The sequence below is a fragment of the Coturnix japonica genome, chromosome 21 (genome assembly GCF_001577835.2).
Source record: "Coturnix japonica isolate 7356 chromosome 21, Coturnix japonica 2.1, whole genome shotgun sequence".
Classification (NCBI taxonomy): domain Eukaryota; kingdom Metazoa; phylum Chordata; class Aves; order Galliformes; family Phasianidae; genus Coturnix; species Coturnix japonica.
The window spans coordinates 3,894,671-3,906,898 of record NC_029536.1 but is presented as its reverse complement, the minus strand read 5'-3'; the positions used below and the strand labels follow the sequence as shown (position 1 = coordinate 3,906,898).

At 46.6% G+C, this 12,228-nt stretch overlaps 1 protein-coding gene across 8 annotated transcripts in view; it reads right to left on the bottom strand.

Moving 5' to 3' along the window:
* The window catches only part of PAX7 (paired box 7), an 86,727-nt gene that overhangs the window by 28,825 nt on the left and 45,674 nt on the right, over positions 1-12,228 (bottom strand). For all 8 annotated transcript variants that reach the window (XM_032448793.1, XM_015882282.2, XM_015882285.2 and 5 more), the window contains exons 7-8: positions 5,254-5,419; positions 4,477-4,676 (exon numbers count right to left, since the gene is read on the bottom strand). In XM_032448793.1, the coding sequence (XP_032304684.1) occupies positions 4,477-4,676; positions 5,254-5,419 (366 nt within the window). The remainder of the gene's footprint in view (positions 1-4,476; positions 4,677-5,253; positions 5,420-12,228) is intronic.

The window sequence follows — 12,228 nt, the reverse complement described above, 5'->3', positions numbered from 1 at the left end:
TTTTCCTAATTCTTTGCTATTTAAACCCCCTCCTCCCTTTCCCCCCTTCTCTCCCCCCCCTCTTTGCCCCCCCCAGATCTCACCCTCTCCTCCCCCTCTTTCTTCCCCTCCCCTTCTCCTGGCCCAGCAAGACTCATTTTGAATGCTTATTATAAGGCACAGTGTCTCCAACTAAAAAAAAAAAAAAAAAAAAAGAAAAATGGGAAGAAGAAGAAAAAAAAAGAAATAGAAGAACCAGACAGAAAGGATCCATATCACTGCAGGAAGGAGCCAGACACCGCGATGCCTGCTCTGCTCTCGCCAGCTAACATCGTGTCCTTCCCTATTGCCAGGTTCCCCCTCACCCCCCTCCAAAAAAATAAGGCTGCAGCTGGCTCTTCTCACATTCAGATCATCTCTAATCCCACCCCAGCGGGGCTGAGGAAAACATTACCCTGGGCAGTGGGAAGAGCTGGGATGGTGTCGAGAAATACAACGCTTGGGTAGACTAAGGAGAGCTCTGAGTTTAGAGTGAAAACGTGTGGTCAGAACCTGACTTTGTGGCTTCGAGGCTCCCTCCAGGAGTGGTGATAAACCTGAAGTTGTAAAACCTGATTGCAAAATTTGGTTGGAAATCTTTGGTTTCCAGCCATAGACACACTGACTGTGTTGGCTCTACAGCTGTTACACTGGGAATGAACCTGCTCATGGAGCAAAAAAAAAGCCACTGAAAGCCCTCCGAAAATTAAAGCAACAAATATGAGATGATGAACAAGTTTCTCTTGGCTCTTAGTATTTCTGGAGCTGTCTTAATCGCTGGGTGATCCTGTGGGTTTGCTGAAAGATTCAAAGCTCTCAGAAATAACATGTGATGGAAGCACAGGGAGCTCCTGGCTCTTAACTCTGCCTTAATACATTCTCCAGATAGACAGCAGCCATTTGCAATAAACCAACCATCTTTTGCCTTTGGGCAATACCTCACAAGACCCCAACATGCCACAGTGGAGGATGAGATACGTCTGAAATACAGGCCTGGAGCCATAGCCTTCTGGAAGCAGAGATTTGAGGAGGTAAAGCAATAAACAGAAAAATCCTGAAGACATGAAGACATTCTAAGAGGCAGAAGAGATGTGCTAGAAGGAAAGCAGCTCAGAATACAACACAATACACTAATTCTTTGCCATTTGAAGGGTACCCAGGGAATCTCCCATCATCACAAAGGCTCATTCAGACACAGTCTTTAATTTTCTCTCTACATTGACTTGTAAGGTAGTCATCAACTCAATTTCTTCCCACTTCCCACACTTCATAGAATCGCAGAAGGTTGGAAAAGACCACTAAGATCATGTAGTCCAACCACACCCCTCAAAAACCATCCTGAAAGACCATCAGAGAAATGTTTACCTGGACTTAACCAGGTTCATGCAGTGTCTACCATTACAATGATTGTGATGAACCTTGTGATGAACCTAACATCAGCCACAGAGAGAGATGATTCTCAGATAGCAAAGGTCTGAACTTCAGCACAGATGGATGCAAAATGTGAAGCAGGACATGGCTAAAGATGCCCTGGTATCTGGCATTGCAATAATATCGGTTGATAGGTGTTCCCAGACAAATGGGAAATCATTGATCTGTGGGATGGAAGTGAGTTGAAAGTGTTTAAAAGGTATTTATGAAATACCTTGAAGAGATGGGGTCTTCACTGTGATGTTCTCCACTGTCCAGAGCAGCTTTCTGACAATCCATGACTGCTGACACCCAAGGTCATGTAATCCAACCATCAACTCATCGCTACCATGATGAGTTAAACCATGTCCCTCAACTATCACCATAGGATAAGGGAGCTGGAGACCAAACTACTCAGGTCTGGAATAGAGGCACAATGGCCTCTAAACTGGGTCAACTGGATGTCCTGTCTGGGAAGCTCCGTACAGAACCAGGAGCAGAGCAGGGACAAGGCAAAAAGGCTGGAAAACAAGCAAGAAATGTGGCCATTTCCCATGTGAAGTCTGGGTAAAACTCAGCAACGTCTGTCCTTTGTGTCAAGAGGGGAGGACTGAGCGTGGGGGGACCAAGCCTGCTGAGGCCAAATGTAATCCCCTTTTCTCTGTTGTGGGAATGGAAATGCCATGCTTCTCCTCTTGAATTTCAGCTGCCAGCACCGAGCCTGTCTGGTGGATTCTGGCTGGGACACCCAATCCCAGGGTAACTGGATAGCGTGCTGAGCAAATGCTGGGAGCTCTGAGCTGGCATCCCCCACCGCCTTGTCTAAACTGCAAAGAAATCTCCCTCCTGCTGCTGCTGACGGATGAAACCAGAGAACTGTCTGTTTGCAGCTCAGACAAACTGCCATCATTTTAAGTTTGCTGCTTGGTTGTTTTTTCTACCTCGTGAATTCCCTCCTTCCCTGCAGTTGGTATTTAGCCCCAGAGATATCACAGAGAGCAGCACAGGAGGATGGGAGCGTTGAGGTTTGACCTGTAATTTAGGTGAATGGATGAACTGTGCCCATATAAGTTGTAGAGCATCCTCTATCCCCTATTTGCACACCTCACCACGTAAAAGAGGACATTTCTAACAGCTCTTTTTGAGGAGGGTAAGAGCATTTCTCACATCCCTCCACTAGGAACAGCAAAGAGCTTAGGAAAGCAGTGAGTTGGCAAGATAAGTAAATAGAAAGCAGTCATAAAATAACCTGGGTTAGTCCTTACCAGGCACAAAGGAAATAGAAGAATTTAAATGCTGATATCTTGGCCCTCACATGATTAGAAGCATTAGGAAAATGGGAATCTCCCCTTCTTGGGGGTGCAAAGCTCTCTTTTCTTCAGGACTGCAAGATAATGTATCCTCTCTTTCCCATACAAAGGGCTTATTGGCTCAGGCCTCTATCTTCCCCTACCCTGAGCCTGGGGGCAGGGTAATTTGGGATAGGGATAAGCACAGAAAAAGCATTGGTATGGTCATTTCCATGAGCCTCTGATTGAGAGAACAGGACTAGTAAGTAGATGCTGAAGGTACAGAAATGGAAATTGCATGTTGGACTTGCATACGTCTGGTGCTTGTGCAGATTATCACATGGATCTCACCCCCCAACTTATTCCTTGGTGCTAAATTGCACTTGTGATAATAGGAATTAATCATGTGCCCTCAACTAGCTAACCTGCCTTACAATCCCATATTGTATGCTCATCTCCCAAGCCTAGTGCTATTAGAAACCCATTGTCAGAAAGATGTCTCCTTATTTGCCCTACAAAATTACACTGTTTGTGGCAATATTCAGCCCCATACCAGTCACACTTCTACATTTTCTATCTTACGACCATCCAAAGATAGAAGTGGGATTTTTATACTGTTTCAGAGGAGCTGCAAGATTTCCCTCTTTCCATTGACACTCTATGTTTGTTTTCACACTCGAGAGATCACAAGTTATTGGACCTTAAAATCTATCTACCTCTGCGATGTCCCTGTTTACTGGACCCCTCTCTAAACAGTTGTAGCCTTTTCATTTCAGATGCCTACCTAATTTATCCCAGTAGTATCAGATTATTTTGTGCTTCCTGTCCTAAATGGTGTTACTGGCCAAACTGAAACGATGACTGCAGGGCACTTCATGAGCCTCCACATCTCACAACTGATTGAGGGCAAAAGTGAAAGACATTTGGCACCCACCCCGGGACAGGACAGCAGGCACTGCATAAGTACAAGTCATTGCTGTTGATGCTCAGCATACGGTATGTGCTTTACTGCACTTAAAAGGAAACATGGATCTGGAAAACAGATTGTGTTGAGCTCTGCCTAACGAGGTGACAAAAAATTAGGATTTTTATCTCATAATGGTGATAGAGATGGATTAAGTAGGGGGTGCATTCTCAGCTGGTGCAAATCCTGGCATCTCCATTCACTTCTAGGCCAAGAACATAAGCCTCATCCTGTGACACACACACACACAGCACAAGCCTTTCTGTTTGCTCCGGACTTGCTGCTGATGGAGGACATAACCTCCACATTTCTGAGGCTCGTTTCTCTGCTACACACAGCGTGCAATGCCATGCATGCCATTGGAAGAAATAGGACAGAGCCAGGTGATAACCTTTGCAAGGCAGCTGGGACAAGGCAGGGCTCTGCTTGGACCTTGGGCAGGGTAAAAAGTAACCGAGTAAAGTAATTTCTGCCCTAGAAATCCTTCTGGAGCACTAAGAAGACAAGCACCAATGCTCTAGGTCCTGACAACTGCAGTGAGATGCCCTGAATGTGGTAACCTACAGGATTCAAATGCTCTGGCAGTACAGTGATGGGCTCAGGATTGAGATACTGCCGATAAACAAATTAACTAATTGCTTTAACTAGGCTGCCTCCAAGAACTCACGACAATAACAATAACTCCCTTGTTAACTCTAATTCATTGTGATAGCCTGAAGCCTGCCCTGCTCTCAGAGGATCTGGACCAGCCAAATGCTCTCAACCAAAGAAAAAGAATGGAAGCGGGTCACATACCTGTGGAGAGAGGCCATTGCTAACAGGATTCATGTGGTTGGCAGGAGCTGCAGCATTCATGAAGCTGTCTGAGTAGCTGGAGAAGCTGTGCCGGGCCCCATAGGCAGAGCTGGAGTCAGCTGCAGCGGCGGCAGCGAGCCCTCCCTGGTGCATTGTGGATGGTGGCAGGGGCTGGGGTCTGTGCACGGTGCTGCCTCCATCTGCAAAGAGGTGGTGATAAAATCACAGGATGGTTTGGGTTGGAAGGGACCCTAAAACCCATCTGGTTCCAACCCCCTGCTGTGGGCAGGGTTGCCACCTACTAGGCCAGGTTGCCCGGGGCCACATCCAGCTTGGCCCATGTTGTTTGCTTTGGACTGATGGAATCTTCACCTCAAAGCTGAGTGGAACAGATGTGAGACACATTGGTGTAGCAGAAAGGACCATGAGACAGTGAGCAGAGAGGATCCACCTGCTCTCCGGAGGAGAAAGGACTTTCCATTGATGTGAGCCAAAAGCTGGCCTTCACAATGAAGGAAAACCATCCACCCATTACAAAGGTCTAAGTTCTGTCACAAATTAGAAATGACTGATGGGATGTTGTAGAGCAAAGCAGAGAAGGAATGGCCAACAGGGTGATGTAGGGCAATATAGAGAAGGGATGGCCAATGGGATGATGTAGGGCAGTGCAGAGAAGGGATGGTCAATGGGATGATGTAGGGCAAACTAAAGAAGGCATGGCCAACATGGTGATGTAGGACAAGAAGAGAGGAACAAGGTGGGTAAACGAGTGCTTACCTTGGGAAATGGTGGTGGTTGGGTAGGTGGAGTCTGGCAGCTGGTACGGGGGCAGAGTTGGCATTCCTGTGGGTGGGAAGCCCCCTGGCAGCAGATGGTTGAATGCTGCGAGTTGGTTTGCACCCGCCTGCTTGCGCCATCTTGCTCGTCGGTTGCTGAACCACACCTGGGATGGGGATAGAAAAGAGTAGGTGTGACTGGTTGAAAATAAACTCAAGTTGGATGATATCTTAATAACACATCCAATGGCAACCTGTCCTGAGATACAGCACTGGCCAAAGATAGGTTGAAGTTGTGCCCTGGCATTGACTTTCAGGGTATTTGTCCCCATTCCTTAGTCTCCTTTCTCTCCAATTACAGCACTACCACTGCCCTGTCTCCTGGGTAAAGATACATGCATTTAATATTGTGAAAGATATCATTAAGAGCACGGGAGGGTTCTATCAGCAGTAGGGTGAGAAAAAGAGGAATAATTCAGCTTGTGTATTCCGAGACAGTCCATACCAAATAGATGCATTGCTACCACCTGGCCATTCTGCCTCGTTATCTGACAACTATGTGAATTATGCTGAAGGATTAAGTACCATAATAGCAACACGGCTGCACTGTTAGGAGGGATAAACAGACAGATTAGCATCATGGTTTCTATGTTAGACAAGCTAAATAGATACAACCAGACCGGAGGGAATACAAGGTTTTCTTAGCTCCTCTGTACTGCAGCAAATCACTGTTGTCTGTATGCTAAGACATGCTCTCCTTGCAAGAGGCACTGCAGTGTGCTCAAGCATTGTACTGCAGCCAATTTAAATCTCTGTGCATTAAAACAGACGCAGTATTAATGCATGTGCAAAGCTGGGCTCGTGGTTCCTACAGCACTAGTTTACCTGTAAGACACAAGGGGAGGTTTTTCTAAATTCATGCCTGCAGTGATGTGTTTTATCATGGGCAATCTCCCTTCTGGAGAGTGAGAAGTGCTTCTCAGGCTGTCTCTTGGGCTTGGTTTACTTTATTTAATCAGAGAGGCTCTCAGGACCGATCCCTGTTTGGGGTTCAGAAGTATGCGGATAAGCTTTCAAGCCAGATGAGAATGCAGCTGCTGGACTTTGTGAGGCCTAAAGGGCTAGGAAACACGATTAAATTTCACAGCAACATGAAAAAATGAAGCAAAAATCAAGAGTGTAAAGCATTCAAGGGAAAAAATATCCTCCATCAGGCTTCCAAGCTGCTCAACGTGAGGTCAGAAGCTGGGGTTACAAGGGGGCTGAGGCACTGCCATCCAAACTGTCCCCACGTCTTGTGAACCAAAACAAAACTCTCTTCCCTAAATATAATGGAATCTGAGTCCAATGCTCCCTTCCCTCTTTGGAGCAGCTCTCTGAAATGTATGCAGTGCTGATGTCAGGTCCTTGGCACCCAACGTGCCTCTTTACAGACCTGTCCCTACTGCGCTGCCTGGAGCGGCGTAACCTCCCAACACCTTCCAAAAGCGTGACAGAAATAGGTCAGCTCACATCCGATCTGCATTGATCCACAGAGCCCATGCAGGTCGGAATCTCTGTGTTCATTTTTGGCACCAAGTCGCTAGCAAAATCTAGGACAGAGTTAAGGAGAGAGAAATGAATGAGCATCAAGGCCTGTAGCGCTTTCGAGTTCTTTTTATCCGGTCCAACCCATGACACAGTTTCTAAGAGCAGTGAGCTGCAGAAATAAATAACCTTTTGTTTGCATGGTCATAAGAAGTGGATGGTCCTGCCCTTTTCTCTCACACACAGGTATGTGTTAATTCCTGCTCCTTAAGGATACATAGCTTGGCTCCTCCTCTCCTCTTCCACATTTAAGACCATTGGAATTGGAAGAGACCCTCAAAGCCATCTGGTCCAACTCTGTTACACTGAGCAGGGATACCCACAGCTCCATCAGTGCTCAGAGCATCTCAAGCCTGACTTGGGTGTCCTCACCACCTCTCTGAGCAACTTCAGTGCCTCACCACCCTCAGTGTAGTCCAGGAATGTCAAAACTTTGAGCAGATTTGGATCATGTTCCATTACATCACATGAAGTTAATGCTGTCTGTGCACTTATTCAGACGAGGTTAAAATGCAAAAGTGTGTACAGCTTCTATTAGTATGCTTCTCCAAAGCAAAGGGTGTGTAGTTGATTTACTTCTTATTTATTTCATATTTATTTTATTTTATTCTGAAGAGAGACGACTGACCAGATATTTTTACAACACATGGGCCAGAAAGGCCTTTCCAGGGGTCACCCTTGGGATGCCCTTCAGCTTATAGTACACATGGGCTTGGGAAGGAAGGAAAGCTATTTTCATGGCTTTGGACTATAACTAGAGAAAAATTTGGTTCCTAATTATGCTACAAGCTCCTCCCATGACCTTGGACAAGCTTTGCCTTTCCAATTTGAAATCAGTAGAAACATTCAAGAAATGTTGGTCCTTATGCATCAGGTCATCACTTCTAAAGTGAAGATAAACCCCATCTTTACACAGAATCATAGAACCATTTAGGTTGGAAAGACTACTAAGTTAATTTAGTCCAACCATCAGCCCATTTTTCTGACATTTTAGTTCATTTCAGCTCCCTGAAACCACCTAAGGTAGGGGCCATAATTAACTCCCACTATGTGGTATTCCCAACAAGGTGAGAGCTCTGTCTCAGATGGAGCGTCGCAGCAAATAATAAAGAATAATGATAGTAAACACGCATGCAAGCAAACGAGATTCATAACTACACGCTGAAGTGCAGTGCTTCTCAGTAGAGCCTGGATTCTCCAGCCACAAATACACCGAAACCTTCCACAAAGGAATTGATAGGATTTATCTTCCCGTGCAGAGGAAGGGACATTTCATGGCCCAAACAGGTTGATTCTGCCCCTTATTTATAACCCCCAGAAAAAAGGCAGATACATTCCAGCTAATGACGTTAGCAATTCTTTCCCTTCCCCCGCCTTAAAGGTGGCTCAGGCCTTTATGCTTATAAATCATTTTATTGGTAGTTAAAATACAGAGGCTAGAGCATCTAACTGTAACGCGAGGCGCACTTCAAAGGGAACCTGCTTTCATTGCACAACAGTTAAGGTTTTATCAGCCACTAAAGATTCCCCCTGCCAGAGGATCCTGTTACACCATGGTAAGCCCGGGGTGAAGGCTAAGGCTGCTGAAAGCAGACTGGTGGGAAGGAGCTGAGGAAGAGGAAGAAGTTTTGGAGCTGCTGGAGCAAAACTGCATGGGTAAAGTTTTGTGCTGGGACAAATGCACTGAAATAAGCAGGGACACCCACAGCCCTATCAGTGAAACCCTCTAGCCTGACCTTGGCTGTGTGCACACCTCTCTGAGCAACCTGTGCAGTGCCTTGATGCCCTTAGCATAAGAAGCTTCTTCCTTACATCTGATGAGAACTCTATGACAAGAGCATTGCACCATGGGCTACACTTGCACAGCAAACAAGGATGCTGCTCTGAGACCCACAATCACACCTCTTTATTGCAGAGTATCTCTTCCAGCATCCCTTACACAGATGGCAGAGGGAGGCACAGAGAAGCTAAGAAACCTCTTCAATCCCTCACTGTCAGCTGATTTTGGAAGAGCCCATCCTCCCCACCAGCCTGGGTTTGGGGCAAAGGTTAGCACTGGTTCTTATTTAACCCAAATGCTTGGACCCAGCCCTCGCTGAGATGTCCCAGTCACTTGTTCTCAAGCAGAGAATAGCAGGGAAGGGTTGCAGAGACAGCTGCCTGCCAGGATGGGGCTGGACTGAATTATCCCCGCAGCCACTGAGATATGGGTCAGCTCCCACAATTTGTCAGACAAGGAGAGGAAAGGAAGGTCAAAAAGAGCCTCCTGTGGGAAAGAAAGCCTGTTGTTTTCCTGCTCGTCCTAATCAGGACTTGATGTTGGAGAAAGATGGATGGGATAAATGAGCTCATAAATGGAAACAGGGATGGAAAAGCCAAGGCGTGTCCTTGCTCTGCAGCAGGATGGGAGAGATGCAGCAAGTGTTGCAGAAACCTGGTGGCAAAGAATCTCATAACCCAGGCACCCAAATTCCACCAAAATCAGGTGAGGTCCCTCTGCAGGTTGCATGGAGGCTTTGCAGATTGGGTTCTCCTCCAAACCAGGACATTGCCTGGCCTGGTCCACACCAGTCCTAAGCATTAGGAATGCAAGAGCATCATTGAGGCAGCTGAGATAATTCCTTACAGAACAGAGGGGATTTAAGCCCACAACAAGGCACAGATTTTAGGCACACAAGTTTTATCCATGCATGCAGGGACCCAGCTGTACCTAGTGACACTTTGGTTCAGTGCCCAAAATGCTGAATCTCTGTCACTGGTGGGTGATACAGTTAAGACAAGGTTAGCGGAGCAGAACAAATGATTCCTCACAAATGAGATTATCCAATGAATTTATCCTATATTTCTCCTGGCACTTCCCTGCTCCTGGAGGTGCTGGCTATTTGTAACATTCTTCTGAAGACTCTGAACCATTTCTGGTATGTGGGTTTATTATTATTATTATTATTGTTTTGCAAACCACTGTTGACTAAACCAACCATCTTTGGCAGTAAGATGTTTGATTATGGCTTCACATCTCCAAACCCAACCCTCCTCACCAAAACAGCTTCACCACATAGTTTCAAAGCCAGAACCATTTTGGCCCACTTTCCTTGGGCTGGAAATTTGGTGATAAAGGTTCTTCTCACAAAACTCGGAGGCCCTGTTTGTTTTTCACACAATGGGACAGACACTGCGCTGCTATAAATCAGTGCGACTGCACCCGCTCCCATTTAACGCACAGCATTCCACACGACGGTCTCATCTGAGGAACTGGGACCCAGTTCATTGCTTTGGCCTCTGGGCCCTCTTTCCTTTGTAAGAAAAGCAAATCGTTGCCACATTGTTGAGGCAATCCCTTGTTCAGCTCACAAGCAAAGCAGACCAAGGAACGCAGCACAAAACGAGCTACTGCCAAATGGTGTTGCTCGTCCTCAAGCTTGCAGTCATTCCTGTTGATCCCCAGCCATGTTTTGCTAGAAGGACTATGGGATTAGGTTTATCATCTTCATCTCCAGTAAATTTCATACTTAATGAAATAGTGCTGACTCTCTCCAGCAAGATGCCCTCAGGCTTACACAGCTGGGACTTTGTCCCTCATCAGTGGGACATTTCTATTTCCAAGGGTGCTGCTTACTATAATTCTACTACGAATACCAAAAGTGCTGATGGTTTTCTAAGCAAACCCTTAGATACAGGCAGAGGACGTGCTTGCAATTTCAAGTGCTCACCTCTTGCTTTTGCAAAATTTAGGTGGAAAAAGACCTGCCAATGCGGTTTGGATCTCTGAAAATCTACTTTACCATTTGTCTTTTTATTTGTGATAAGATTGAGGGCTTCTTTGGAGAATATTAGCTGGGATAAGCGTGCTCCTGGTTAGTCTTATTTAAGTGCTTTTCTGTTTCTTAATTCTGGATGAGGAGATGTGAAAGAGGAGCAGCAATGCTGGGACATCAAGCACTGGTCCCCTAAGTGAGTGGGAAGAGATGCTAAGAGATCATAACCACCCAATGTGGTTAGCAGCATCCCTCTGCAGCATGAGGCAGTAAGCATCCAGACCCCACTCTGCACCTCAGCTGCATCCAGCCTTGCTGGCTTTGCCTTGCAAAGTCCCTTATTCAAGCTGGATCAGCATACTGCCCTCGCTTTGACCTTGCTGGGAGCTTGGCACTGTGCTGCTGTCCCTTACCATGCCCAGGAACCACCGTGGTTCTCACGGCCTGACTGCACAGTGCCAGGGGCTGCTCTCTGCCCAGCTGGATGCTCCGGTGTGCGAGGGCATGGCTGGCCCAGTGCCGTGGAAAATAAGCGTGCCAAGCTCAGCTCTGCCAAGGAGAGCCCCAGCTCCCAGCTCTGCAGCACTGCACCAATGCCAAAACCACGGGGCAGCTGTTGTGTCATAACCCCCTCGCAGCTCTCTTCAAGAAGTGTAAATGAGTGAGACCCTCAGGAAGAAAGAAAACATTCTCAGCTGACCTTTAAGGGTGGAGGATTGCTTCAAAAGAGCCTGTTTGGACACATCTCAAAGGGTTTGGGAAGCAAAACAGCAGGCAAACAGCATCAGGCTCCCACCGCTTTGCACGACTCCAGCTCATGCCCAGAGCTGGGAGAGCTGCCTGTCACCACCCCATCCCTCCATCCATCACCTCTGCCTTCAGAAAGCAAAGCACGGACCTCTCACCACAGCTGGTGCGAGAGCATCCCTCTAGCACAGAGCAGAGAGATCTGAGAAGTTGTTGGGAAATCACAGAACCACAGAATGGTTGGGTCAGATGGGACCTTAAAGCCCATCCAGTTCCAACCACCTGCCATGGGCTGGGTGCTCCCCACCAGCTCACACTACCCAGGACTCCATCCAACCTGAACCTTGTGCACCTCCAAGGATGGGGCACCCACAGCTCTCTGTGTAACCTGGAAAACAAACTGCAGAAAGCTGCTACAAAAACAAGGGTTTGGTAGTTTGCAGCTCCTCCAACCCTGAGAACAGAACTGCTTTGTGCAAAATCTTGAGCAATATGAAATGGAATTTTCTTTCTGGTGCTCCATTTGGCATGCCGGAGCCGTCGCAGCACGATCTGGAGTATGGCTGTTTGTTTACTACCGTTTGAAAGTGTGTCATAAAATACAGATGATGTGAGTAGCCTAGAAATGCACCAAGGTTTCAGAAACAGAATTGCTCTGAGCCTTTTTATTAAATGAAACATCCATTTACTCCCAGGCTGAAATCACAATGGGATCCATCATAGAAATGATCAATAAAGCATTGGGTTGCGACTCCTGCTCTCTAGTTTAATTTTGTTATTGTAATAACTGTTTCTCAGTGCATGGAATTTCCTGGGGATTAACAACAAACATCAACATCACAACAAATCCACCCCTCCTGATTTAATTCCTTGCACTGGCACAGGTT